This window comes from Myxocyprinus asiaticus, chromosome 41 (genome assembly GCF_019703515.2).
Source record: "Myxocyprinus asiaticus isolate MX2 ecotype Aquarium Trade chromosome 41, UBuf_Myxa_2, whole genome shotgun sequence".
Classification (NCBI taxonomy): domain Eukaryota; kingdom Metazoa; phylum Chordata; class Actinopteri; order Cypriniformes; family Catostomidae; genus Myxocyprinus; species Myxocyprinus asiaticus.
Window position 1 is genome coordinate 37,133,487 of NC_059384.1, and position 27,286 is coordinate 37,160,772.

General features: G+C 35.8%; 2 protein-coding genes across 7 annotated transcripts in view; one reads left to right on the forward strand and one right to left on the reverse strand.

The window, feature by feature from the left end:
* Positions 1-4,741: 4,741 nt before the first annotated feature.
* Positions 4,742-8,904, forward strand: LOC127432189 (transmembrane protein 14C). Its single transcript, XM_051683063.1, has 5 exons — positions 4,742-4,849; positions 5,115-5,199; positions 5,814-5,915; positions 6,077-6,164; positions 8,351-8,904. The coding sequence occupies exons 2-5, from the start codon at positions 5,121-5,123 to the stop codon at positions 8,406-8,408; spliced, it is 327 nt and encodes a 108-aa protein (XP_051539023.1). The 5' UTR covers positions 4,742-4,849; positions 5,115-5,120; the 3' UTR covers positions 8,409-8,904.
* Positions 8,905-9,059: 155 nt separating this feature from the next.
* Positions 9,060-27,286, reverse strand: part of LOC127432182 (serine/threonine-protein kinase MAK-like) — a 69,713-nt gene continuing 51,486 nt past the window's right edge. For 3 of the 6 annotated variants that reach the window (XM_051683050.1, XM_051683046.1, XM_051683047.1), the window contains exons 9-16: positions 21,618-21,878; positions 19,144-19,313; positions 17,235-17,377; positions 16,566-16,694; positions 15,361-15,429; positions 14,869-14,988; positions 13,996-14,091; positions 9,060-9,254 (exon numbers count right to left, since the gene is read on the reverse strand). In XM_051683050.1, coding sequence (XP_051539010.1) covers positions 9,094-9,254; positions 13,996-14,091; positions 14,869-14,988; positions 15,361-15,429; positions 16,566-16,694; positions 17,235-17,377; positions 19,144-19,313; positions 21,618-21,878 — 1,149 coding nt within the window. In that variant the 3' untranslated portion in view covers positions 9,060-9,093. The remainder of the gene's footprint in view (positions 9,255-13,995; positions 14,092-14,868; positions 14,989-15,360; positions 15,430-16,565; positions 16,695-17,234; positions 17,378-19,143; positions 19,314-21,617; positions 21,879-27,286) is intronic. The other 3 variants (XM_051683048.1, XM_051683049.1, XM_051683051.1) reach the window with 3 other exon arrangements.

Sequence of the window (27,286 nt, forward strand, 5' to 3'; positions counted from 1 at the left end):
CTGTCAAACGTGCTCTCCTAAAAGGCTCTTTCAAGTGAATCTTTAGAAAGTCTGATTAATTTGAGTGAATTGGTTTGTTTGGACAATTCATGTATATGAAGCTTTCCTAAACTGCCCTCTCCCTCTCATATAAAGCATTGGGGAGTTTGATTCATTTTAGTGAATCGGTTTCAAGGATTCATGTACATGAACCATTTTAAAGGATTTGAGTTTCACGCAGAATACCCGATGCATTATTAAAATGTAGTTTGAGTAGAGTAAAAGTACCTGTCCTAAAAACGACTCAAGTAAGAGTAAAACAGTAGCTCATTTAAAAGTACTCATGAGTAGTGAGTATTGAGTACTGAGTTGTGAAAGCTATGCCCCTTTATAATAAAAACTTGATGCTGCAATTTAAAAATGTAGCACACATACCGTAATTTACATTCCCTTCAATGGCTGTTTGCCAGAATTAATAAAGAAAAATATAAGTATTTTATAGGTGTTTGTGATTGACAACTTTTAAAATACATCACTTATCTATGCTACTGTAAACACTACATGAATGAATATATTAAAATCAGTTTATGTGTAGGGTCTAAATTTCTCTTAATGCCGACTGAGAGAGTTATTGTTGTGCTAAAACGTTCAAAACAATGCAAGGAATGCAAAAAAAACACTAATGCCATTTATGCCATCCTGGATGTGTGACTTTTTTCAGCAGAACAAAAGTTACGATTTTTAGAAGAATGTCTCAGCTCTTTTGGTCCATACGATGCAAGTGAATGGATGCCAAAATTTTGAAGCTCCAAAAATCATATAAGTCAGCATAAAAGTAGCCTAATCCATGTGACTCCAGTGCTTAAATCCATATCTTCAGAAGAGATATGATAGGTTGGGTGAGAAACAGATCAATACTTACATCAATTTTTACTATAAATTCTCCTCCCTGCTCAGTCAATCTCCACTTTAACTTTCACTTTCTTCTTCTTTTGTTTTTGGTGATTCACATTCTTCATGCATATCACCATCTACTGGGCAGGGAGAAGAATTTCTAGCAAAAATGGACTTAAATATTGAACTTTATCTCACCCACACCTATCATATCACTTCTGAAGTCATGGATTTAACCACTGGAGTCTTATGGATTACTTTGTGCTGCCTTTATGTGCTTTTTGGAGCATCAAAATCTGGACCTACAGAGCTGAAATATTCTTCTGAAAATCTTAATTTGTGTTCTGAAGAAAGAGAGTCATACACATCTGGTATGGCATGAGGCTAAATGATAACAGAATTTTCCTTTTTGAGTGAACTATTTCTTTAAGTAGCACATGTGGGGCCACATTGTCCTCCTTTTGAAATACAGTGTTCCACAATGATTTAGTTCTTGTATCTTTTAAACCCAGCAATAGTTGTGTTCTCATTCTAATGCATGATGCACAATTTTCTGAAGTTTGTGACTGGTGGAATGTTCTGCCTGAAGTATTGCTCTACAAAGGTTGATACTTTTCTATCAGGCTTTAGAAAAAAACATGATAAAGGCTAAGCATAATTATAAATTATTTTATCATCTCTACTTTCCTGGTAATTTATTATACAAATTAACACACGCTCTGCATCAGGGGTCGGTATTATTAAAAAAACTGACAATATTATTAAAAAATATTATTATTAAAAATGTCACTGTTTTATTCTATTACATTAATACTTTTAAAGCTACTCAAGTTATTCAGCCAAAAGTAGTGAGTGGTTTTCTCGTTTCCTTGTTATTGTTGTCTGATTAATAGCCTTTTTATGACATAGGCCAGACAGTGCTCTATTCGGTTACATGTGCACTTCAGGTTCGACATTTTGATACAAATAGGCTTTTTGTCCCACTGTTTACGTTTTCATTAGACCAAACCAACTGCGTTTACATTAATGCCTCAAGACGGGCATTGGCGGAATTATAAAGTGTATTTGAGTGCATTAGTGCACAAACATTAGCCGCCTGTCAATCAAACAGCATGCAGCTACAGAAGTCAGAAAATAAAAAGTCAGTCTTTTATATTTTATCTAGATCAACCAATCAGTGCTTGTCTTGCTATCACGATCGATGTAATGAACACCCCTGGTCTAGATGTAGAACATAGGCTAAGTATAGAAAATTACTCAAAAGTTTATCATCAGTATCGAGGACATCTCTCTTTCTTTTCTTTTTTCAGATAAACACCAAGATCGTTTTATCGCCCAGCCCTATTGATAATATTGTCTTAATCTCTCACATCAACCCAATAATCTCAGTGATAGATTATAGGTTAAATTACAGGCTACATTATAGACACAGAATCTAGTAAGCAGAAATATTAAATTTACCTCGATATGTTTCTTCAAATTAGAGGCAGGATTAATGCTGATATCTGGCTTGAGCAAGTTAAACTCACATGACACGATCAAGCAATTGGCCTTTTTCACTGCGAAAAGCCCTTTCAGGTGCGGCCATGATGTTCAGGTGTTGAACTGTGCTTGAAGCATCCTCCACATCCACAGTTGGTGCCAGATCTGCAGCTGCTGTTCAAGTTTTTTTTACACGTGATTTGATTTGACGGGAGTCACGAGACTCTCCCTAGCCAATCATATTGATAGATAAAAATAAAATCAGGACAGGGAAGTAGCTGTCTGTGTGGGTGCCTCGTGCCACCCCCCACGCAAGATGCCGCCCAGGGCAACTGCCCATGTCTAAATCCACCAATGTTTATCAGCATATTGTTCATGATTGGCAGCATTACGTGAAATGCACAAAAAAAAAAAAAAAATAATAAATACATTTTTAAAAAAATTGGCTTTTTACATTATGTTTGTGAGGTAATAGTTAGATCTGTGTTAAATATGTAAAGCTATTTTTAATATCAGCTCTTTTTTTACCTCTATGTTGGTGTGCAGTCGACAAACTGTAGGAAAAAAGATAGAGAATGTTCTTAGAACACATGCATTTTACTGAAGTGAATAGATTTGTAGACATGCGTTTTTATACATTAAACGTACAGACATTATTGAAACTCATAATTATTACAAGATTATTATTGTTGTCTTTTGATAAAAGTCATGCTCAGCAGCTCACAAACTGTAGGGAAATGATAGATTTGCTTTGTTCTTATAATGCTTAAAACCCCTACTAAAGTCTCTTTGTAGGTCTGTAGACATACACATTTTAAATGATAAAATTTTTTATTTTGATCGCTGATTCAGTGACTAACTCATTTCACACAAGAAACTCATTTGTCACCACCTTCTGGCATCACTAGAAATAGTCATTGAATCATTAAATTGATCTGAACGAATTTTGATGAACATAGTCAAAACATTTGAGCCACTTGCATACATTGCATTCAGAGTAAAAAAATAAAACTGTGCACATGCACAATTGTCATTATTATAATTGTTTAAATAATTAATTCAGGACCAGCTTGTGCTCAGTCTTTTATTGTCATGTGTGAAAAAGAGCAAGTGCTCCACAAGATGCCCTTTATTTTTGCAGCAAATTTAGCAAAATTTTGCAATTAATTTGCAATACTTGAATCTTTAAAATACTACAAATATTAAAAGTAAATAATATGTATATATTAATATAATACTTATATCATACTTATATATTAATATAATATTGCACTGTATGTGTTGGGTCTGTGCAAGCCACCTACTGACAACTGTGTCCCCCCACTTTTAAAATGACTGCTACGCCCCTGAGTGTAGTAACTATTTTTAAAAGGGTAGCTTCATCTCAAAATTGCTCATGAACAGAATAAGTAAATATGTAGAATTTGTAAATTTTAACATTATTGATATTATTGTTTAAATTAATTATATTCTGTTCATGTTCATTTCCATGACCTTTAGCTTATTTTCTGAATAAAAGATCTGTCCTTATCCACCTGCAGCTCAGTTTAACTTATTATAATGAACTATTGATTTATTTTTTATTATTTATTTATTTGTATAGGACAGTACAAGAACACAATTTCAGCAAAAAAAAAAAAAAAAAGGGATAGGAAGGGATAAAAAAGATATGCATTGTAAGTAGAGATTATAACACATGCTAATTTGCGTCTCAGGTCCCTAGATAGGGTTTTCCATTTAAAAAATACATACAAATAAAATAAATACAACAAACAGAATTAAAACAAATATTTGAAAATTTTAGAGAAAATATTATCTATAAAAAGTTAATATTTATTTTATCCAATATTACTCAATAACATAAAAATAAAAACATGAATGTGTCGCAATTTATAAGATGAATGGATCTGGATTTGTAGTACTTTTTGATACTTAAGTATCATTAAAACCAGGTACTTTGTACTTTTACTTTAGTATTTTAAGCAATACATTTATATGGTATCTGTAATTTTACTTAAGTATGGAAATTGAGTACTTTTTCCACCACTGCGTATTGCAAAATTGTTTCTGTCTTCTCTTATAAAACAACAATTTTATTGTAATATACTCCACACATAGTTAATTCCAAAAGGAATGTTTAGTGTAAAACATGTTGAAGATTAGTGGACAGGTGGTCAATTAATTAAGCGATGAGCTGTTTCCTCACAAAAGCAGTTTATTCAGCGTCAGGAAGCAAAAAAACGGCCTCTTGTCTCCTCGCCAGTGTACTGGCCAGAGAATGTCTATGTGACCATCACATTATGCTATTCAATGCTAAGTTTGTAGGGTCCCTATGTAGAAGGGCTCTGATACTTGTTGAGCACAAGTACGTGGTGCGTGAGTTTTCATTGGTGTTTCCGCTTCTAACATTGTGACATCATGAGGAACTAAACGCTGCACGAGCACGCGCATCAGCAAGGACATCAGACCACAAACAGAGACTTTCAGTCAGCGAGTATGGGCATTAATATTCATATTTCATTGATTAATATTGAGTATTCTCAAAGCTTACGAGGAACACCATGCATTGTGTTGAATATACATTATTGCAGCCTTTACCACCGTACACGTGTAGTAGGTTATGATCAACTGTGCGCTCTCTCTGTGTCATTCAAACTGTCATTGAATATTCAGCATGTGAATGTTCTATCAATGAATACAACTGCAATTGTCATTGTTAAAAAGGTCTGCGTCTGTAAACTGTCAGTATGTGTGTTCAGGTGTTGATGATGGCAGTGGATTGGGCTGGTTATGGATATGCAGCTCTGGTGGCATCTGGAGGAGTTATTGGATATGTCAAAGCAGGTAATGAGAAAATGAAATTAGAAAAATTGTAAAGATTAAACTCACAAGACTCATAATCATTCTAAAAATAAAACTAATAAGAAATCTTTTAAAAAAAAAAAAAAAAAAAAAAACGACTTTAAAAATGTCATGTGGTTTAACCAAAGAAAAGATCAAATACTTTCATTGCACCTTGAACATGTGTACACACACAAAAAAGTTGTCTTTTTTTTACAAATATCATGAATTTCAAATATCTTGAGTCATGAATATCAAGAGGTTTTCTTAGGGTTACTACATACGACCTGAAGAAAATGTGCCCTTTCAAAAACAAAAAGTTAAAATATATAGGATCTAAAGGAATCCTCCCCCTTTTTTGTCATATCATAACAACAAAGGCAACCTTCATGTTGGTAACACCACCTGACTTTGTTTTAAAATAATCTTAATATTTGGAAAAAACTTTTGTTCAACAAATCAAAGTGATTTCATATTTCTTTGATCAATTAAAATAAAAGATTTCTTTTTCAAGAATTGCAACTTTTAATGAGACTTTGATTTTGTTTTTCTATATCCGGACTGTTACTCCAAAGACATTTTATACTTTAATACTTTATATTTCTTTTGTCCTGTAGGCAGTGTCCCGTCCCTGGGCGCGGGGCTGCTTTTTGGGAGTTTGGCTGGTTTTGGAGCCTACCAGACATCACAAGATTCTAAAAACATTTGGCTGTCTTTAGGTTGTGATTTTCTACATGTTGTAGATTTGTTTCAGCAGTCAAAAATTAAAATAGAGGCTGTAGTAATTGTTTACTGTAATTACATTGTAACTGTTTGATGATTTTTCAAATGAATAGCAAATAAAATCACATTTACCATGTCATGAATTGTTCTTTTTCAGGCACATCTGGGACTCTTGCTGCTATCATGGGAAAGAGATTCTATAACACACGGAAGATCATGCCGGCTGGTCTCATTGCTGGAGCAAGGTAACTAACAACTTCACTTGTATCACATGAATAAGTTCATCCAAAAACTGTAAATTCTTTCATTTACTCACACTGATATTGTTTCAAAACATATGACTTTCTTCCCTGGAACAGAAAAGGTGAAACTTTTAATTGAATGTTTGTTATACAATTAAAGTGGATGATTTTTACTGTCAAGCTAAAAAAATAAAAGTATCATACAGTTGAAGTCAGAAGTTTACATACTCCTTAGCCAAATACATTTAAACTCAGTTTTTCACAATTAGTGACATTTAATGGTGGAAAACATTCTCTGTCTTACGTCAGTTAGGATCACTACTTTATTTTAAGAATGTGAAATGTCAGAATAATAGTAGAGAGAATTATTTATTTCAGCTTTTATTTCTTTCATCACATTCCCAGTGTGTCAGAAGTTTACATACAATTTGTTAGTATTTGACAGCATTGCCTTTAAATTGTTTAACTTGGGTCAAACATTTTGCGTAGCCTTCAACAAGCTTCTCACAATAAGTTGCTGGAATTTTGGCCCATTCCTCCAGACAGAACTGGTGTAACTGGGACAGGTTTGTAGGCCTCCTTGCTCACACATGCTTTTTTCAGTTCTGCCCACAAATTTTCTATCGGATTGAGGTCAGAGCTTTGTGATGGCCACTCCAGTATCTTGACTTTGTTGTCCTTAAACCGTTTTGCCACAACTTTAGAGGTATGGAGACCCATTTGCGACCAAGCTTTAACTTCTGGCTGATGTCTTGAGATGTTGCTTCAATATATCCACATAATTTTCCTTCCTCATGATGCCATCTATTTTGTGATGTGCACCAGTCCCTCCTGCAGCAAAGCACCCCCACAACATGATGCTGCCACCCCCATGCTTCATGGTTGGGATGGTGTTCTTCGGCTTGCAAGCCTCAACCTTTTTCCTCCAAACATAACAATGGTCATTATGGCCAAACAGTTAAATTTTTGTTTCATCAGCCCAGAGAAAAATTCCCCAAAAAGTAAGATCTTTGTCCCCATGTGCACTTGCAAACTGTAGTCTGGCTTTTTTATGGCAGTTTTGGAGCAATGCCTTCTTCCTTGCTGAGTAGTCTTTCAGGATATGTCGATATAGGACTCGTTTTACTGTGGATATAGATACTTGTCTACCTGCTTCCTCCAGCATCTTCACAAGATCCTTTGCTGTTGTTCTGGGATTGATTTGCACTTTTCACACCAAACTATGGTCATCTCTAGGAGACCGAATGTGTCTCCTTCCTGAGCAGTATGATGGCTGCGTGGTCCCATGGTGTTTATACTTGCGTACTATTGTTTGTACAGATGAACGTGGTACCTTCAGACATTTGGAAACTGCTCCCAAGGATGAACCAGACTTGTGGAGATCCACATTTTTTTTTTTCTCTAAGGTCTTGGCTGATTTCTTTTGATTTTCCCATGATGTCAAGCAAAGAGGCACTGAGTTTGAAGTTAGGCCTTTAAAATACATCCACAGGTACACCTCCAGTTCAGTACACCACCTATCAGAAGCTAATTGTCTAAAGGCTTGACATAATTTTCTGGAATTTTCCAAGCTGCTTAAAGGCACAATTAACTTGGTGTATGTAAATTTCTGACCCACTGGAATTGTGATATAGTAAATTAAAAGTGACAGTCTGTCTGTAAACAAAATGACTATTAATTGGCTAAATTACTCATGTCATGCACAAAGTAGATGTCCTAAACAACTTGCCAAAACTATAGTTTGCTAATATGAAATATGTGGAGTGGTTAAAATTAGTTTTAATGACTTCAACTGTAAATGTAGTCCATATGACTTGTGCGCTACATTGCAAGTATTCTTAGCCTTGTTTTCAAATATGCAGAAGGGAGTATGAGATTTGAGAACTCTGGCAGAGAAGATTTAAATTTGGGTCTGTTCTTCACACAAATGTATCGTATGATTTCAGAAGGTTTGGAATATAGACCTCAAGTTATATCGACTACTTTTTTTTTTTTTTTGTTTGGTCCCATTTGGAACTTGACACACATGGTCACTATAAACTACCTTTATATGAAAAAAAAAAAATGTAACTTGAAGATTCTTCAAATAAATTCTCCTTTGGTGTTCTCTGGAAGAAAATATGACTAGAGTAAATAATGACATAATATTAAATTTGGGTTAACTAAAGGATTACATGTTTCTTTTGCAGTGTTCTGATGCTGGCTAAACTTGGAGCCGGTATGCTACAGAAACCTCAGCAATCATGATACACAAATGATGTGCTTTCCTTCAAACATGCATACATGTCATGGGTATTTTGTATAATCTGCACAATAAAAATGTAGTTTAAGGTTGATTCCTGAGTGAACATGAGTCTTCACCCATTTCATGTATATAAAATACTTACAAAATAGTATTTATTGATTTGAGCTTGGTTCAACCAAATCACTGTTGCTATCTACAATATACTATGTTCATGTTATAATTCTCCATACTACTAACAGAAAAAAAGATGTTGACATTTGATACAAGGAAATAAAAATAACATTGGTTCTGCAAGGTAATCACAAGTACACATACAAAAGAAAAAAAGGAATATACATTTAAAAAATGCATACTATAAAAAAGTCAAGAGTTGACAAAAAATAGAAGAAAATATGTGGGATATATCTACCCATTCCATTATAAATGGATATGCTTGCATTAGAAATACATGCATAAACTGAACTGAAAAAGAATGGATAATAAAATTGATTGACAGCTGATGTTTTATGTTTATTTAACAGATTTAAGCAGCCGTTGGCCTGATATTTAAAGGTGGTGTTGATCTGTTGCAGCTGCTCCTACACAAAGCTATGATGTTAGCCGCAGATGTGTTTATACAGTTTTCATGAGTGTTGAAACAGGCCTCAGTGTAAACTTATTAGGAAGCTCTTGCTCGCATGACATGCACTAGCGATGACTTCCATATTTTGCGGCCCAATCGACTCGTCCGTGCACAGACTGAACTGGTGGTGCGCGAGTGAGGAGATTGGCAGAATTTTTGCTCAGCGCTGAGTAACTGCTTCCTTTGAGTTGGGTTCTGTCACCTCTCCTTTTCCATCCATCATAATCTGAAAAGAGAAAAACAGCATTTCACACTCTTAAAAATCACCAAAACAAAGTTTAAAGCTGCTTTTTAAAGGAACGACAGATGACAAAGAAAAGGCAGGGTCCGAAATCAGCACTCGCCAAGCACCAAATGTGAGTAAATATTGGCTTTATGTAAATAAAAATTACTCAGCAGTTCACCAGTAATGTTATTTGGAACTTTAACAATACATGGTTTAAATCAGTGGTTCTCAGATGGTGGGTTGCAAACAAAAAATGTGTTTTGGACATTAGGGAAAAATAAATGCAAATAATAAAATGCCACTAACTATATAATGAGGAGAAATCCCTTCCCATATTTTTTGTTGATGTCAAAGGCCCAAATGTGCCACAAATTCATCTGTCACTTGATAATATGGCTAATAATTATGGAAGCCCATTTCAACAACATGAAAAAAGGTGTAAAAATATGACTTACTATTTCATAATTATGCTTTTTTTATCTCAAAATTATGACTTGGATATGACTCTATAGACACGTTGGAGAAAGAATCACCATTGGCTTGTACATTTTTTATTTTTTTTTACTCGCCATAATTTTGAAGATGTGTAAGCATAATACATCTGAAAAAAGATATTAAGCATTCTGAGAAGTTGCAAGTTCACATATACAGTATATAGTATTCATATACACTACCGGTCAAAACTTTTTAAACACTTGAAATGTTTCTCATGATCTTAAAAATCTTTTGATCTGAAGGCGTATGCTTAAATGTTTGAAATTAGCTTTGTAGACAAAAATATAATTGTGCCACCATATTCATTTATTTCATTATAAAAAAATTTTAAATAAAAAAAGTTTTTGAAATTGATGACTTGGACCAAATAATAAAGAAAAGCAGCCAATAAGTGCCCAACATAGATGGGAACTCCTTCAATACTGTTTAAAAAGCATCCCAGTGTGATACCTCAAGAAGTTGGTTGTGAAAATGTCAAGAGTACATGTCTGCAAATTCTAGGCAAAGGGTGACTACTTTGAAGATGCTCAAATATAACACAGTTTTGATTTATTATGGATTTTGTTTAGTCACAGCATAATTCCCATAGTTCCATTTATGTCATTCCATAGTTTTAATGACTTTACTATTATTCTAAAATGTGAAGAAAAAAATTATAATAAAGAATGAGTAAGTGTTTCAAAACTTTTGACTGGTAGTGTATATGACTATACACGCGCTATAGTATGTGAATAGATTTTATTTCATATTTAGCTTTTCATCACATTTTAGCTTTTTAAAAATTTACAAATTCTACATTATATCAATTTATATGATGTCATCATGTTAACAAAATATTAACAAGGTTGGAATCAAATAATGAAAATAGAATTCCAAATCTAACATATAAAGGTGCTTTCAGTAATGTATTCCTTATTAAAAAAGTTGAACTTCCAATTAGTTAAATTCTTCAATATTTACAGTGATTATCGAAGATAAAATATTTAATAATATATGATTGTGCCGTTAAATATGTATACGTTTACACATTAATTACACTTTCTGCATAACTACATTTTGTTACATGTTTGTTTAAATACATAATGTGTACGATTTGCTAGTATTTACATTGAGTGTACATTGATATGTATACAAGCCCTAAAATTGTATGGCCACTTTAAGAGTACCGGCAGTTCCGAAAGTGTTTGGGCAAACATGAAGGAGAGAGAAGTTGCACGGTTGCTTTAACCTTCGTCTGTGAAATGTGTGATTAGAATGAATGTTTCTTTTTACTTTTTGATCAACGACTGACTGTAAATAACAAAGATATTAAAAGAGACATTATGAAATGAAGTGCGTGGATCTGACCTTTGGACATACATTACACAGAATGAGTCAAAGCAAACTTGCATAATGTGTAGAAATAATTATTGTACAAGTTCTCAAACTCATCTTCAAACTCACAAGTTTTGCAACACTTTTAACTTCCAACAGACGTGTTACACTGGTCTGTGGCCCATGCTGTAAAATGAAGAATGTTGTGAAAATGGGAAAAGTTTAAGCAAAATCAGAGTTGACGTGATTAAATGCAATAAAAATGTACATAACATAGCTCAACTAAGGCGATGATGACACTCAGGACCCACAGCAACCAAATAAGGTCAATTTGCACTTCTGAGACAGCATGCATTTAAAGAATCTCATTCTCTGTGCTAAAGTTCTTCTTCGCTACTACACAACTCAATCGTTGGCAGGTAAAATCTGAATATTTACCAGCCAGTGGCTGGGATACAAACTCATTAGAGGTGAAAAAGGTGAGAGAGTCATTACAGGTGTTCCAAATCAGTTAATTTGTTTGTTATTTTTAAAAGCTATTTTTTTTTTTTTTAAAGTTGCTGTAAGCGATTTTAGCTTGGCTAAAACTGAGCAGTTGGATTAGCCATGTCCCCTTTCCCCAAAACCCAGCACTTCAAATATAAAAAATTAGCTTTATTGAGACCAATGCGAGCAGAAACGATTGTCAAAAACAACAGTAGCAAAATAGTGCCCTCAGCTGACAACTTTTATGAGCAACATGGCATAAAAATAGTATTATGCCTCCATAATTCTCTACAACTACAATACTTTGAGAACTTGCAAAATGATTGACAGGCAGAACGCGTCATTGTCCACATTTTTTTTGTGCTGTTTACAGAGTCTAGAGTTGTCACAGAGACTGGTGAGATATCTCAAAATACTTAGTTCATTAATATCTTTCAGGGACTAGGAACATTTTTTGCATACCTTTCCATAAAAATAAAAAAATACAAAAAAATCACTTACAGCACCTTTAAGTGTTTAGGCTTATACTAACACTTTCAAGTCATTTTAATGAGGCAAATTAGCTTCAGAAAAGATGACTGCTGAAAGGTAAGTATTTTGCATCCCAGACATTTTTTAGTCGCATAGAGTGAAATTTGATCGCATATGCGAGTGATTTACTAGCAATATATAGAGGGCTGTTAGTATCTTTTGGCTTTTAATCTCCATAAATTTGTCATCTCATAATTATGATTTACTATCTCATAATTATGACTTTGAATCACAATTACAAATTAGTCAAAAATATACTTAGATACTAAGTCACTCCGAGATAAAAAGCCATAATTATTAGATTCAAAGTCAAAATTAGGAGATACTTAGTCATAATTATGAGATTTACTCATATGAGATACTTTTAGCTCATAATTATGACTTTAAATCTAATAAATGTTTTTTATTTCAAAATTATGACAGTATTTCACATGACTTTCAATTTCATAATTATGATGTTATCTAATAATTGACTTTTATATGATATTTCTGACTATCATAATTTTGACCTTTTATCTCATAATTATGACCTTTTATGTCAAATATAAATTTGAATCTAATAATTTATCTAATAGTTATGAATTAGTATCTCACAATTATGACTTTTTTGACAAATATAACTTTGAATTTAATAACTGACTTTTAACTCATAGTTATGAATTAGTATCTCATAATTATTATTTTTGATCTCATAATTATGACTTTTTATCTCACAGTTATTACTTTGAATCTAATAATTATGTATTTTTATCTCATAAATATTAGTATCTCAAATTGACTTTTTTTCTTTTGTATGTGGCAGAAATGGGCTTCCATAAATACTAACACAACACTCCTATATCATGTTAAAGGTGCACTCTGTAACTTTTGTCTTTGTGTCATCTTGGACTAACACTGACACCTATCGGCTTGGATGCAGCATCATTCAAAATGAATAGTTTTTGTTACAGGTGCCATTGTAGAAATGTAGTATTCACAGTCAGCCATGATTACTTTTATCAATGAGTGAAAGTGTTGTAACAGGACGGTTACTCAGATTAAGCGAGTAGTATTCAGCTGGTCATGTGATTCTAACATGGCTGCCCCCATGTGCGGACCCTCTCCATGCAGAATAAAACAGCTTTTATAAGGTTACTGATATGACTGGAGTCTTCGTTTTAATGTGAGTGGTCATGATTTTATACCTATGTTTCACAATTACTACGAATTTCTTTGAGTAAAACTTTTTAAATGAGGAAAAAATTAAGTGCACCTTTAATATTTTGGCATTTTGTTTGGCTTTTGCACTTCGTGGTAATATAAATACATTTCAATGTTGGATTTTAGAGACAAGTTTTGTAAGATAAATAATTTTGGTATGGTGTTCAGTCTCCATAGTAAAATCTTGGTTTTTAAGTAAAACCAGCAGAGAACCACTGCTTAACATTAAAGACATACAAACAGTTTACTAAAAGAAAACATCTGTCACAATACACACTTCTTTTTACCTCTGTGGTAAATTTAACATCGTAAATTTGATCTAATAGTTTTATTTCCTCCATACCTCCATGTGGTGACACATTAGTAGTATAGTCTTCACACAAAGCCATCAAAACGAAAATATGAGGGACAAAATCTTGATGTATATTTAGTTTTTGTGACACGTGCAGTTTCACTGATAGACGGAGACTGACCTGCACTGTTTGTAGCTAACATCAAAAACTAAATAATTACAGCAAAATAATAATAATTGTCATCAGAGAAATATATATTTTAAATAAAATAATGCAAAATACAAATTCATGGCCAGTAAGAAATATTTATCGATGGTACATTTTCAAAATTCATCCCCCATTGGCAGGTGTGGCAAAAAGTGAATTTGGACCCTGTAAAGAGGTGTTGATTAACCCATAACTGTTACTTATCTGAGCTTTACCTTCAGAGCTCTCATTGACTGAAACAGTAGAGGAGGGTTTGGATTTTGAAGCTGTAACTTTGCCAGCTTTAGTGTCAGCAGTGGCTGAGAGATCAACTAAGAGCAGATATAAATGAAGAGAGGTCACAGACACACACACAGAGAGAAAGAGAATGAATGAATGAACAGATAAACAGATCTCTAATTAAGCAAAGAGTGTATATGTAAAGTAGAAAATTGTGAAAAAGGTGAATTTAAGAAAATTGTTAGTCACAAAGAATCAGACCACACAGTAGAGCATCTAGAGAACTGTGCTCTGTTTCAAAACAGTGAGCTGCCTACATAAACAGCGATATAAGGCATCACTGGCGCTCCAGATGTAAAAAGGGTCTTCGAAAATGGAAGCAGTATAATTAAGCTGCCTTCTAAGATGTCATCTTTAGCAGCACTGAATGTATCCTTCATGGAGAAGGCCATCCCAAAATGCATTACGATGGGCTTATTGAAAGAATCCAAGATGGTGGACAGAGGGAGTGAAATGACAATTATAAATATACTGAAAATATATATATATAAAACGTACAATATAATAGAAAATATTTGTGTGTACTGTATATTTTTATGCTTACTAGAGTATTGTGTTGTTGACTTAGCAATGTACTAATGTAAAACTCTATTGGAATCAATTTAAGTGGAGTCTCTTGTGCACTTCGTGTGAGGAGTTGCTGGCAATGTAGAGCGTAATTAATTAGTCATGTATGAGGTTCTATGATGGTTAGCATGCTGCCTTAGAAGGTACCTGCCTATGTGGACAGTAGACAGCAAGACGGCTCACTAGATTTTGGAACAGAGCTGTAAATTCTTATATGTTCAACGGTAAAATGTAACTCTTACGTGCATGCTGGTTTCCGAGAGGGGCAAGTTGAATCCTTTGTCCTATAGATCCCACTTCCTTCTTCTGGAATGATGGGATGTATCCTCCAGACAGATTGTATGTGGTGGTTACAAAGTTTCCTGTGAGCAGAGGTCACAATTTACAAAAAAAAAAAAAAAAAGACAAGGAACATAACAAGCAAATAAACAGGACACAATGACTATTCTGTCTTATATCAGTATTAAGTCATCCTCAATGATTGGACCTCTTTTTCTCGCAGTGTCTTCAAGAAATTTAAACACAAGACCAAAAACAGATAGTTCAGGCTTAATGTTTTGGATGAGCTACATTTGAAGCCATTATACAATGACTATTGAGGACTACAGAGGCTGTGCACTAAAGTGATTTTACCATGATTAAGGGGTGTCTTTAAAACCCCCTTCCCTGTGGTAAAATCACACTACCCTATGGGAAATACAACAGCACTACTGGGATGTCAATGGCATGTGTACCTTTGACCTGTTCACTTTTATCTAGTGTCCTTTCTTTAGGTTTATCTGTCGCTTTACTGCCGCTTTCCGCTGAGTCCATTAAAACAAAAGTGTGAACGAAAGCATGCAAGGAGAAATAATGGAAAGTAATACAGCAAAAATGAAACGTAGATTAGACATGAAATGATCAAGAAGAGTGATCAGGAATTTTACTGGAATGGGGAAAAAATGAATGGCCACTTGAGCCTAAGTTAGCCAGATATGAAAGACTAACACCAGCCTAATACTACCCTTATCTAGTCCATAGTGGGCTTATATATGGTCATACAACTTGAGGTCGACCTATATGGGTTTTTCCAAATGGCAGATGCCGATTTCCAGAGAGCAGGGTGGCCGATAGGCAGGGCTCGAGTTAAGGGGGATGCCATCCCCCTTGTTGAAAGAAATCACAAAAACCATCCCCCTAGTAAAACCACCATCCCCTTTAGCTCAATTGTGTCACATATTTCTTTGAGCTAATCGTGATAATAAATTATTTTAATTCTCAACGTTTGTTAAATAACAGAATTTAAATAATGGCTAGTATTGTCGTGTAACGTTTAAAATACCAAAAAAATCGACCTCTGCGATATATTGGTCGACCATTACATACAACAAAAATAATCGAATGTTTCGTTTCAACAATAGATCGTTCAAAGGGATAGCTGACCCAAAAATGAAAATTCTACCATCATTTCCTTACCCTCATGTCATTCCAAACCTGTAAGACTTTCTTCCATGAAAAACAAAAGATGTTTAGCAGAATGTTAATGTTGCTCTTTACAAAAGTGAATGAGGATGTATGCTGTCATGCTCCAAAAAGTACTATAAAATATGTGAATAACGACATCAATTTCTGTCTGTTCCAAACACAAAGCAATCATATGGCATCAGAAGACATGGAATATAACACACAAATCATATGGATGATTTTTATGATACGTTTATGATGCTTGTCATTGTGCCATTACATACAGTACCATTCAATTTCATTGTATGGTAAAGAGCAGCTTGAAAAATCAAGCTGGTTTAGAACATTTGAGTAAGTAAAGACAGAATATTAATTTCTGAGTGAACTATTCCATTAAGTGATTGAATCACTGGGTTCTAAGAAAGGATGAAAATTTACTAATAATTGCATTCATACTATAGAAAGAATGTCAGTGTTAAATGAGGTTTGAGCTCACCTGGGCTGATTCTGGACAATGGAGCTCCTCCAATGGGAGCGAAAGGTTTGGTCATGAGAGCTGATGTGTCCCATAAATCTTTATCTGACTCCTTGTTGCTCACAGACGGTGTGTTCTTACTTATTAACCCTGAGATTCACAAGATTGACATGTATGACCTCAGATTAGAATGCTTGGTAACACTTTACAATAAGGTTCCATTTGTTGTTAACATTAGTTAACAACATTAGTTAACATGAGCTAACAATGAACAACACTTTTACAGCATTTATTAATCTTTGTTATTGTTAATTTGAACATATATTAATACATTTTTTATTAACATTAGTTAATGCACTATAAACAAACAATGAACATTTGTATTTTTATTAACAAACATTAACAAAGATTAATAGAAGCTGTAAAACATTTATTGTTCATTGTTAGTTTATGATACATAATGCATTTACTGATGTTAATGAATGGAACCAAATTATTTAATCAGACAATCTAATTTGACTGTTTGAAAGTGTGTGCACACTTTTCACTTCACACACCCTACCCAACATAAATTCAGGTCTGAATGAATGGGACAGTATTTACACCAGTGAAGTTACATAATCCAGCAGATCTTCTGCACATGTTTCTCTAAGCAACACACAGCTGAAGTGAAACAGAGAGGGCTCTTGCCTGGCAGGTATCTGGACTGGCGCAGGTAATGCTGTCTGGCTGAGGAGGTGCTCTGGTGACAAGAGTCAGGCTGGTTCAGTCGGCTGGGGTTTGGTAATTTGGTTACGGTGCTAAACGTATAAAGGGGTTTCTGGTCCTTGGGCCTACAAAGATTTTCGTAATAGAAAAAGGAACGAGTGAAATTTCAGTTGGAACAACTGAAATGAAAAGTGCAATAATGCAACACAAAAAATCTGTTCCCAAACCTAGTGAGCTGCCTAAGTAGGCAGCATTTTTAGACATCATAGGCATGCTCCCAACATGAATGCTGATAGCAGCTTTATGCTGCCTTCTAAGATACCTCATTTTGGCCAAATTTCGTCACAGATACAGCATCACGTTCAGTCTATATAGTCTAGAGAAATGTTATTTTTATCAACTCCTTTCTGTATGCATTCAATCTAATTAAAATGGACAACTTTACCCAATATTTTTTGTGCTGTGTATTTTTATGCTTATTAGAGTGTCACCTCATTAGCTTAGCAACATGCTAACATCAAACTCTGTAGAGCACGGATATTGGAGACCAGTGCTGGGGGCTACATCATTGAAATAATTAAAAAAGGCTAGATGTTACTAACTTGCCACTATTGCATCATCTTTATATTGTATGCTTACTATTACGCAAATTTTAATCACGTTAATACATGCTAATAAAGGATATTTCTCTCAGCAAGAACAATCGCAATGGAACAGTGATGTTACATACAAAATATTATACTGGGTAAGAGCCTCTATTAATTTCACTGCCCTTGGATTTTTGTGTTTTTTTATTTTTTGACGTCCATGTCACTGCAAAGCACATATAGAACTTCTACTGAGCATTGTTAGGTGTGACGCATCACAATGATCAGAACCAGATTACATTTTCCTGCTATGACATGATTCAAGGAATGACTATTTAATATATAATTAATTCAATAATTGTTTCTGTTCTGTTGTTACTTGTGTTACAAACACAATCAAAATAATTACGCTTCATTTTATGAGGTTAACGTACATGTGCGAGCTGAGCTGAAGTTTGTTTTGAAACCAAAAAATATTTAAAAATCTGATAAAATGACAAAGGCACAAGACTGTGTACTTAACGTCTTTAATGAGAGAAAGAACTTCAATCCAATGAAGCATTGCGAATGACGAAATTAAACTAAAAACTACAGAAATATATAAAATGATTGATTTGAAGTTGTTGATTATAAGTACAGAAACAATATAGTTAAATTGTATTGCAGATACAAGTAGTTTGAGAGTGTAGGGAAACCGACTTGACTGCGTCATTCACTGTGGGTCAAAGGAGTGGGCGGTCGCTGCAGAGCTCTTTTGGTGCGCTTTGTTTGCCGCAATTCTCAGATGTTTCTCTTCAGGATCATGGCTAGAGTAGTTCTTCACCAGGAATCATGCTGTTTAACATGATACTTTAAACATGAAGATGAAATAAAGCAGACTGATGGCTTCAACAGAAACATATACCATTGATTAACAACTTCAAGCTCACAGTAGGTCTGTCTTGAAAGGTTTTGAAGTTATCATTAAAAATCTATTCCCCCATGGAAAAATGAATAAGAAGTTTACTTCTGGAATCAGACTATTGCGCTCTATTGGAATCAATTGTGATTAGAGTCTCTCATATACTGTGCGACACGCTGAGTTGCTGCCTATGTTGAGCGTTTCATATTAGTCACTTACGTATGAGGTTCCATTTTAGTTTTGATGCTGCCTTTTATGGTAGTTGCTTACTGTATGTTGATAGTAGACAGCTATGCAGTTCAAAATGGTTTGGAGCTACAGTATAGTGTTTATTGAAATGTAAGTATAAATAAATCAATATAAATACTGTTGATGTTAAGTTGTGATTGTAAAGTGGTCTTACTGTGGAGTGGTTTTCTCATCTTCAGGGCCTTTGCTGGGTTTTTTCGAGAGGGATACTGCGGTATCAGAGCACTCAGACTCATCCCAGCTGTCAGAGGGTTTCATGCTGGTCTGTCCCCATCTCCTCCGTCCGTTCTTCAGCCCAATCAAACTGTTCTCCCCCCCAACCACCTTGTGTGAGGAACACAAAGCAGAATTCTGATCATGTTTATAAGGAAACTCTTTAATGAAGTGAATCTTAAAGACCCCATGAAATCAAATTTGAGTTGTGTGGCTTTTAGTCCATTTTTTAGCTTTGAGGTCATCTATTTGCTAGTGTACTCCTAAAATTAGACAAAATACACTTTTAGCAGATACAAGCATGTAAAATGTACAGTCTTTCTCTTCCAGAAAAAGTGGACCAAAGAGTCTCAAGCTCTTGCACACAGGGGGATTTACAACTTTTTATTCATAAAATGCTCTCTAGAATGATCATTGCCCTCCCCCTAATAAAACCTGCCACCAACTAGCAATAGTAAGCAGCAAATCATGGTTCATGGCTGTGACAAAATAAAGCCTATTGGCTATTTAAAAAAAGCCATCCCAACTGTCGATATAACACGTCCAAACGTCCTATTTCAATTCTAAATATGTCAACAGAGGAAAACTGCACTTGTCAAGGTGAAGTTTAAGCATTGTCAGCAGGGCTTGACATTAACACCCACCCACCCCCCAAATGTGGGTAGATCACGGCAGTGGCGGGTAACTCCATCACTCTTACTAGCCACTTTGGCGCATGATGTCTTCAGGGTTTTTCCTGCATTTAAAATGCTGTAAATATCAGGCCGCAACAGAGGCAAATTTAATTGTATTCATCTTGCATTCAGCGCTTAATAAGCACTAAACATACCTCTTATATCTTAAACACTTATCTGCGCGAGGCGAATGAAGCGTGGTTTCACATGAACCACCGCAGTAAGCACACCAGTGCACTCCAGAGACAGGATAGCCAGAGCTCTGGGATAGCGCGAGTCGATATCGCAACAGAGACTACAAAACTTATGTGACCCATTTGAATTCTACAGATAATGCAGTAATGTAAAGCTCTATATGGAGGAAGACAAACCTCTCAAACTGCTAAACAGCCCTGACATTACAGACAGCACTGACAAGGTAAAGAGGTTGTTTTGTTACTACAGTAACACTAACTGGTAACTAGTATAGATTTTTATGAAATCTATTAGGGCAAATCTATAAGAATTTATTTTTATTAAAATTGTGAAAGTTGTAAAGTTTCTAAATGTGTTTAGGCTGTTAGCTTTTTCAGAACAAATAGTATAGTTTATCTTTATTTACCTAACCATGGTAATAAGAAGCCATCAATGGTCTTAAAGTACCTGTGGCCTTTATTTTACAAATGTCACTGTTAAACAATGAAAGAACAATGTGAACTTTCATAAGGACAAGTACAATTTAGAATGAAGGGGTTTAAAGTATGGACTTCCATGAATTATGAACAAATTATTGACAATTTTTCCTCCTGTTCTATCCTACTCCTTATCTAACTGGCCATTTTTGCCTTCAGATATTCCAGGAGATCAGTGAAAACATAAGGCCTGTATTCTGCTAAACTCTTTTCATTCTCATTCAAATAAAATGTCCAATAAATGGATGCAGTCTCCAGTTAACCTTTATCACTTTTTGTGGGATGGGGGATTTTGGCTAGTGAAAATGCTTAGTGGCTAGTGACCCTGAAAAAGCACTAGCCACAGTGGCCAATGAGCCAAAAAGTTAATGTCAAGCCTTGATTGTTAGTTGGTACTTCATTGCATCAGCAAAGGTAGAAGATGCTCCATAAACATTCCGTTTATTCAAGTTAAATTATGTCACAAAATACCATTGATACCATTTCTGAAGGAATATCTTAGGTTATTTTCAACTTGATATCTATGTACTGCATCTGTGACATGGTGTAGATTACCACAGATAATAATTTCGACTCATCCCCTAGTTTGTAAAAACAAACTAAACGTGTGTACAGTAATTCACTTACAATGGAAGTCTACGTGGCAAGTGTATCAGAGGGTTTGAAAGCTGAAACGTGAAGCTAATATTTTAGTTAAAGCACTTGAATGACTTAATCCATAAAAATGTGTTTTATGAGCTGTGAAGTTTTAATCATATCAGTGAGGTGGATCTGTTTTTCTAGGTGGATGAACTTCTTGTTATTTGTCACTTATGCAATTCCTGTTGGTGTAGTTTGCTCCATAAATTTAATAAATATGAACATTTTATAATAATATACATATAAAATAAAAATATAAAAATAATAATTGTAAAAACATCAATAAAAATTTTAATATAAATTAATCTAATTAATGTAATATTCATTTAATATTTACGTTGCAAATACCCCAGAATATTTCTTAAATGTACTTTAACTTGAAAATACATTGTATGGCAGAATTAAGTTAATGACAGGAGGGGGTTTTGTACCCTGTGTGTGTATGGGGTGAGCTGGTCGGCTGAGAGTTCTGTCTGACAGAGAGACTGAGGTAAAGGAATCTGCTGCAGTGGCTGATGGGAGGTTCTTCTCTGGGCTTTAGTGTGAGATGACAGCACTGGTTCTGACACAGACTGCAGCTCTGATCTGGGTTCACTGGGCTGGGCCATCTTTATCTGAGCCTTCCGGACATCAGGGGTCATGGGATGGGGACCCAGCACTTGTCCCACTTGGAAGTAGGGATATCTGAGCGCCTGAAAAGGTACATAAATGATAAGTGAAACAGAGACACATACATTCATACTCCAGACATGTACTAAAAGGAATAATGCTCACATGCTTATGTCTTCATAAGAATAATTAAAATGTTTAGTAAATTTATAATTGAATTTACATAACACAAAATATTTTGAAAAGTAGCAAAGGATTGTTCTGAAAGTGGTTTCATCATTCAAGTTCATTCACACCAGACTCGCTTTGTGCACCATGGCATTTTCATGCTGCTACAAAGTTGAAAGCACAGACTTTTCTAGAATGTCATTGTACAGTGAAGCCTTAAAGGAATAGTTCACCCAAAAATGAATTTACTCACCCAGATGTATGACTTTCTTTCTTCTGCACAACTGAATGATTTTTAGAAGAATACTTCAGCTCTGTAGGTCTTCACAATGTAAGTGAATGGGTACCAAAATGTTGAAGCTCCAAAAGCATATAAAGGTAGCATAAAAGTAATCTATACGACTTCAGAGGTTAAATCTATAGGTGCATCCCAAACCGCGTGCACACTTCTGCAACATTGCATTTTGTAGTTTAAGTAGCGCGAGTAGTATGTTAACACTGAAAATGCAGCAAAAGAAGTGTACTTTAAGTACCCGGATGATGCACTTTTTTCAACCATCAAAACAGAGTGTGGAATGTTGGACAATTCATGCACTCAACACACACGGCTTGCCATACATAGTGGAAGGGGTGGAGTTACCTGGCTGTGCTGCTGGTCTGAAAGGGCGGAGTTACCTGGCTGTGCTGCTGGTCTGAAAAAACCATTGTAAATAATGAAGAATGTAGAAGCTAGTGAAACTTCAGTGGATACAGCACCTTACAAATGTGAGTTGAATGCTTTACCATCACCCCAAGCTGTGTGAATATGTACATTGTTTAAGATACAAGTGTTGAACGGAGGTTGGCTAACACGCTAAAGCTAGCGGCAACACATCACGTGTGTTTGAAACGTCACTTCCGTCAGCTGTTAAATGGAGAATGCTTCTGTGTAGTAAAAAAACATTTAAGTGTTCCATTTGGGACGATATTACACTTAAAATTCATACACTACATGGCTGAGTGCATAGTATACTTTGTAAGTGCATAGTGTATAGTGTGTCATCTTCAGAAGCGATATGTGTGGGTGAAAAAAACTCCGCCATGAACACCGCTGCCTCTCTACTGGATGAGCTAAATACTTTTTATGCTCGTTTCGAGGGAAATAACACCGACCTCGCGGAGAGAGCTCTCGCGGCTGAAGCTACAGAGGTTAGTTCACTCTCCGTCTCTGTAGCGGATGTAACCCGATCCTTCCGACGGGTGAATATCCGCAAAGCCGCGGGCCCAGACGGCATTCCGGGCCGCGTCATCAGAGCGTGTGCGAACCAGCTGGCTGGTGTTTTTACGGACATTTTCAACCTTTCCCTCTCTTTGTCTGTCGTCCCCACATGTTTTAAAACATCCACCATTGTGCCTGTTCCAAAACAATCAAAAATAACTTGCTTAAATGACTGGCGTCCTGTTGCTCTGATCCCCATCATCAGCAAATGCTTTGAGAGACTAATCAGAGATTACATCTGCTCTGTATTGCCACTCTCTCTTGACCCGCTGCAGTTTGCTTACCGCAACAACCGCTCCACTGATGATGCCATTGCATCTACAATACACACTGCTCTCTCCCACCTGGAAAAAAGGAACACTTAGGTGAGAATGTTGTTTGTAGACTACAGCTCAGCATTCAACACCATAGTGCCCTCCAAGCTAGATGAGAAACTCCGGGCTCTGGGCTTAAACAGCTCGCTGTGCAGCTGGATCCTGGACTTCCTGTCAAGCAGACGCCAGGTGGTTAGAATGGGCAGCAACATCTCCTCATCACTGACCCTCAACACTGGAGCCCCGCAGGGCTGTGTTCTCAGCCCACTACTGTATTCCTTGTACACACATGACTGTGTGGCAACACATAGCTCCAATGCCATCATTAAGTTTGCTGATGACACGACGGTGGTAGGTCTGATCACTGACAATGATGAAACAGCCTACAGAGAGGAGGTGCACACCCTGACACACTGGTGTCAGGAGCACAACCTCTCCCTCAATGTCAGTAAGACAAAGGAGCTTGTGGTGGACTTCAGAACAAAAGACAGAGAACACAGTCCCATCACCATCAATGGAGCACCAGTGGAGAGAGTCAGCAGCTTCAAGTTCCTGGGTGTCCACATCACTGAGGAACTCACATGGTCCATCCACACTGAAGTCGTTGTGAAGAAGGCTCATCAGTGCCTCTTCTTCCTGAGACGGCTGAGGAAGTTTGGAATGAACCGCCACATCCTCACACGGTTCTACACCTGCACTGTGGAGAGCATCCTGACTGGCTGTATCTCCGCCTGGTACGGCAATAGCACCGCCCACAACCGCAAAGCACTGCAAAGGGTGGTGCGAACTGCCAGACACATCATCGGAGGTGAGCTTCCCTCCCTCCAGGAAATATATACAAGGCGGTGTGTGAAAAAAGCTCGGAGGATCATCAGAGACTCCAGCCACCCGAACCATGGGCTGTTCTCACTGCTACCATCAGGCAGACGATATCGCAGCATCAGGACCCGCACCAGCCGACTCCATGATAGCTTCTTCCCCCAAGCAATCAGACTTTTGAACTCTTGATCTCCTACGATCAAAATACATCAGCACTGCACTTTATTACTCTTACTCTTATATCTCACACCGGACTGTCATAAATTATATTATTATTATATTATATTCTCTCTTAACAACTGACTATCAACCGACAGCCTGAATGTCAATACAGTACAATACTGTACATTCTATATATATATATATATACACTTTTTTTTATATATTTTTATTTTTAATTTTTATTGAATAATGTGCATCTATATTGTGTGTATTGTATACTGTACAGTGTATGTTATTATTTGTATATTGTTGAGTGTAATTATGTGTATATTAGATTTTAAATTGTGTTGTGTTAATTTGATGTTATTGTAAATTGGTTCTGTCTTATCACTGTCACGACTGCCATGTTGATTGGAACTGCACCCAATAATTTCACACACCATTGCACTTGTGTATATGGCTGTGTGACAATAAAGTGATTTGATTTGATTTTGATTTGAGAAACAGATAAATATTTAAGTCCTTTTTTACTATCAATTTCCACTTTCTTCTTCTGGACAGGGAGGAGAATTTATAATAAAAAGACTTAAATATTGATCCATTTCTTACCCACACCTATCTTCTCGCTTCTTTTGTACTTAAGTGACCTTCTACCATGCTATATTCCATCACATTCATTATGACTGCAAAATTCTGGCCTGTTAATAGTTTCTAGAATATCAAAATCCACAAAAGAGTCAGGGCCTGGGTAGCTCAGTGAGTAAAGATGCTGACTACCACCTCTGGAGTCGCAAGTTCGAATCCAGGGTGTGCTGAGTGACTCCAGCCAGGTCTCCTAAGCAACCAATTTGGCCCAGTTGCTAGGGAGGGTAGAGTCACATGGGATAACCTCCTCGTGGTCACTATAATGTGGTTCGTTGATTCATATCCGGAGGTTACCAGAGCTGGCCAGATCCAGCTCTGCTCCTGTTTGGTGCCAGACTCTACTGCACTGATGTCAATTCAAACTGTAAGACATGGGATACTTCATATGCCACTGCCTGATCCTTGGATGCAGGATAGACCTCACCAAAATGCCATGCCAGTTGAACTGCTGATCTCTGCCTGCATCATCTTGGTCTAAAGATGGACTACACTCTTAAAATGGAATACATAGACTATCAATTAATTGGCAACAAAAGCCTTCATCGGCCAACTAACAAGGGCAATGCATCTATGTGAACTTCTGCAGTTAATCCAGAATGAACTTCAAAGACATTAGTCATTGCTCTTACACAGTTCTTACAAAATATTTGTTTAAACACTGACCCTTAACACTTACTTATTTTACTAATTTTAAACCATGACTTGCACTGCACATAAATAACTAATATTGTTATTATATTCATGATGTTTTGTCAGAGGGGAAATGGCCCCCACAGTGAGCTTGGTTTCTCCCAAGGTTATTTTTCTCCATTAACCAACATCTTATGGAGTTTTGTGTTCCTTGCCACAGTTGCCTTCGGCTTGCTCACTGGGGTTCTAAATTATGATTTAATGATTTATTTTTATAGATAATTTACAATCATATTTAATCAAACTATACAATGATGACTCTAAGAATTTTTAGATATTACAGTTTCATTTTCTGTTAGAGCATGAACTCGACTTCTGAAGATATAGATTTAATCACTAGTCTTATTGATTTTATGTGCTTTTTTTGAACTTCAACATTTTTGGCACCCATTGTAAGGCTTTACTGGTTGTTTAGATCAGTGTTACTATCAGAAATAATTAATAATTATTTCTTTAGTTATTAATTAATATTTAAATTAATTAATTTAATCTAACTCATTAAAACCTCATATGGGACTCCAGTAAATGTAGTGTGCTACGTTTAGGAGCGGGTTTGTTTATTAGCAATAATTAATAATTATCAAAGATAATTATGAATTATTAAAATCAATAGAACATTGATGAGAATCAATGTTAGCTTTTTAATCCTTTAAATCAACAATTATCAAAGATAATCGTTAATTGTTAACATCGATGAAACATTAATTAAAATGAACACTAGCTTATTGATCATTCAAATTCAACAATCATCAAAGATAATTATCAATTATCAAAAATCAACAGAATATTAATAAGGATTAACATTGACGGGGCACCACCCTGAAATCAGGGACTAATAACCAGATAGTATAACAGTCTCAATATTAGATTGTTTTCTTAGCAAAATCGACATCCGAAGAATATCGATTTTTGGGGAAAAAAAACAATGAATGAAGGTTTGAATCCGAGCACTGACATCCCGTCAGCATGACACAGGCGTATGTAAAACAAACCAAAACACTTCTCTTTGTAGTATAAACAAAGTTTATTTATGCAGTAATATCAATTAATAATCAATACAATGCAGTCAATAAACTTCCGACTTACAGCTACAAACTAAACAGTGATATGATTAGATATGGAAATCAAAATAATCCTATAACACATGAGGGTGTGTGTGTGTGTGTGTTTGTGAGAGAAAGCGGGTGTGTGTGTAAGGAGGGACACGCACAAAATGGCGGACGTGACTCTTGTGGAGAGTATGTCACGCGAGACTTCCGGCCAGAGAATATGGCCACGAATGTGGGCAGAGAGAAACCAGTCAATGGCGTCTACCAGTTACCGCGTGTATCCGCTTGTACGATAGCTTAGGGACAAAGCTGAGCTTTAGCACGAAGCTATCTACTAGCCAAAAATGTGTGCGAGAATGTTTGTGAGGGATCGTGCGTGCGTGCGT